Here is a 1,034-nt window from a genome sequence, read left to right as displayed (position 1 = left end):
ATATCACGCACTATCCTTAGCCGGTATGGCCTCTCCAGCCAGCCTGAGCTCATCACACGATGCTTGGACAGCACTCCTAATGTTGCTGTCACTCGCAAAAACGAGGCGTTCACATTTCGACACATTTGGGCGCATCCCAAAATCGTCACAGAACATGTCCACAATGTTGAGCAACTCCCCCGATGTTCTTTATGGAATCCACCAGGTGCAACAGGTTGTGCAGCTTTATGTCCATCTCATTCACGGACAGACGAAGCTCGACTAGGCATACAGCCTCCACCACGCGCTGCTCAAGGGCGTCCACCTCACCCCTGCGCAAGCAGCATGACAAAACAGGAAAAGAAAGCAGACAGAGGAGACTAAGCATGGGTCTGGTGGATCGCTGTATGCACACCACATTTTTGGGATACATCTACACAAATTTAAACCTGCCCGTGGTCTCACCCTTCTAACACCTTCTGCCACAAGTCGCCACATGCCTGAAGGAGCCGCAGGTATGCCTCCTGTACAGGCTCAGGAAATCGTGCAGATGTGATGACGTACAAGCCGATGGGACCGGCAAGCAGAAAGTAAGTGTGCGTCTTGGCGGCCTTCCCTGCACCGGTAAGGCGCTGGAGTCTAGACGTGAGAGCCGCTGGTGTCACCCGTACGACTTCCTGCAGTGCGGCCCTGATCCTGGCCAGCTGGGCACCATCTGCATACATTACAGATTAGTGTGTCTCCTGTAAGAATTCCATAGTAGAGCCTATGATGGGGAGGTCCATGTGTAAATTAGTCCACTAGTAGTTATTGCATTAACCCTTAAGTTATTCATCATGCATAATGGGCAAGTCATATGAGTTCCTTACCAGCACGGCCAGGGTTTGGGCCCTTGTTCTGATTGTAGTCAGCCACTGCTTGCCTCAGACGGGTGCTTGCCTTGGCAATGCGGAGGCCCTGCACACCCTTGACCACGACCTCCTTGATGACCCCGCCGAGAGTATGCATGCCATTCATGTTGATCATCGAGCAGGGGTTGAAATACCGCAGGAGTA

At 52.4% G+C, this 1,034-nt stretch overlaps 1 protein-coding gene across 1 annotated transcript in view; it reads right to left on the bottom strand.

Moving 5' to 3' along the window:
* VOLCADRAFT_101317 (uncharacterized protein) overlaps positions 1 to 996 on the bottom strand; it is a gene marked incomplete at both ends in the record, with an annotated part of 1,787 nt that extends 791 nt beyond the window's left edge. Inside the window, 3 exons of the mRNA XM_002959750.1 lie at positions 203 to 311; positions 445 to 694; positions 849 to 996. Coding sequence (XP_002959796.1) covers positions 203 to 311; positions 445 to 694; positions 849 to 996 — 507 coding nt within the window. The remainder of the gene's footprint in view (positions 1 to 202; positions 312 to 444; positions 695 to 848) is intronic.
* Positions 997 to 1,034: the final 38 nt, after the last annotated feature.

The sequence above is a fragment of the Volvox carteri genome (assembly GCF_000143455.1).
Source record: "Volvox carteri f. nagariensis unplaced genomic scaffold VOLCAscaffold_695, whole genome shotgun sequence".
Taxonomy (NCBI): domain Eukaryota; kingdom Viridiplantae; phylum Chlorophyta; class Chlorophyceae; order Chlamydomonadales; family Volvocaceae; genus Volvox; species Volvox carteri.
The sequence above is the reverse complement of the archived record's forward strand: the minus strand, read 5'-3'. Positions and strand labels throughout refer to the sequence as shown.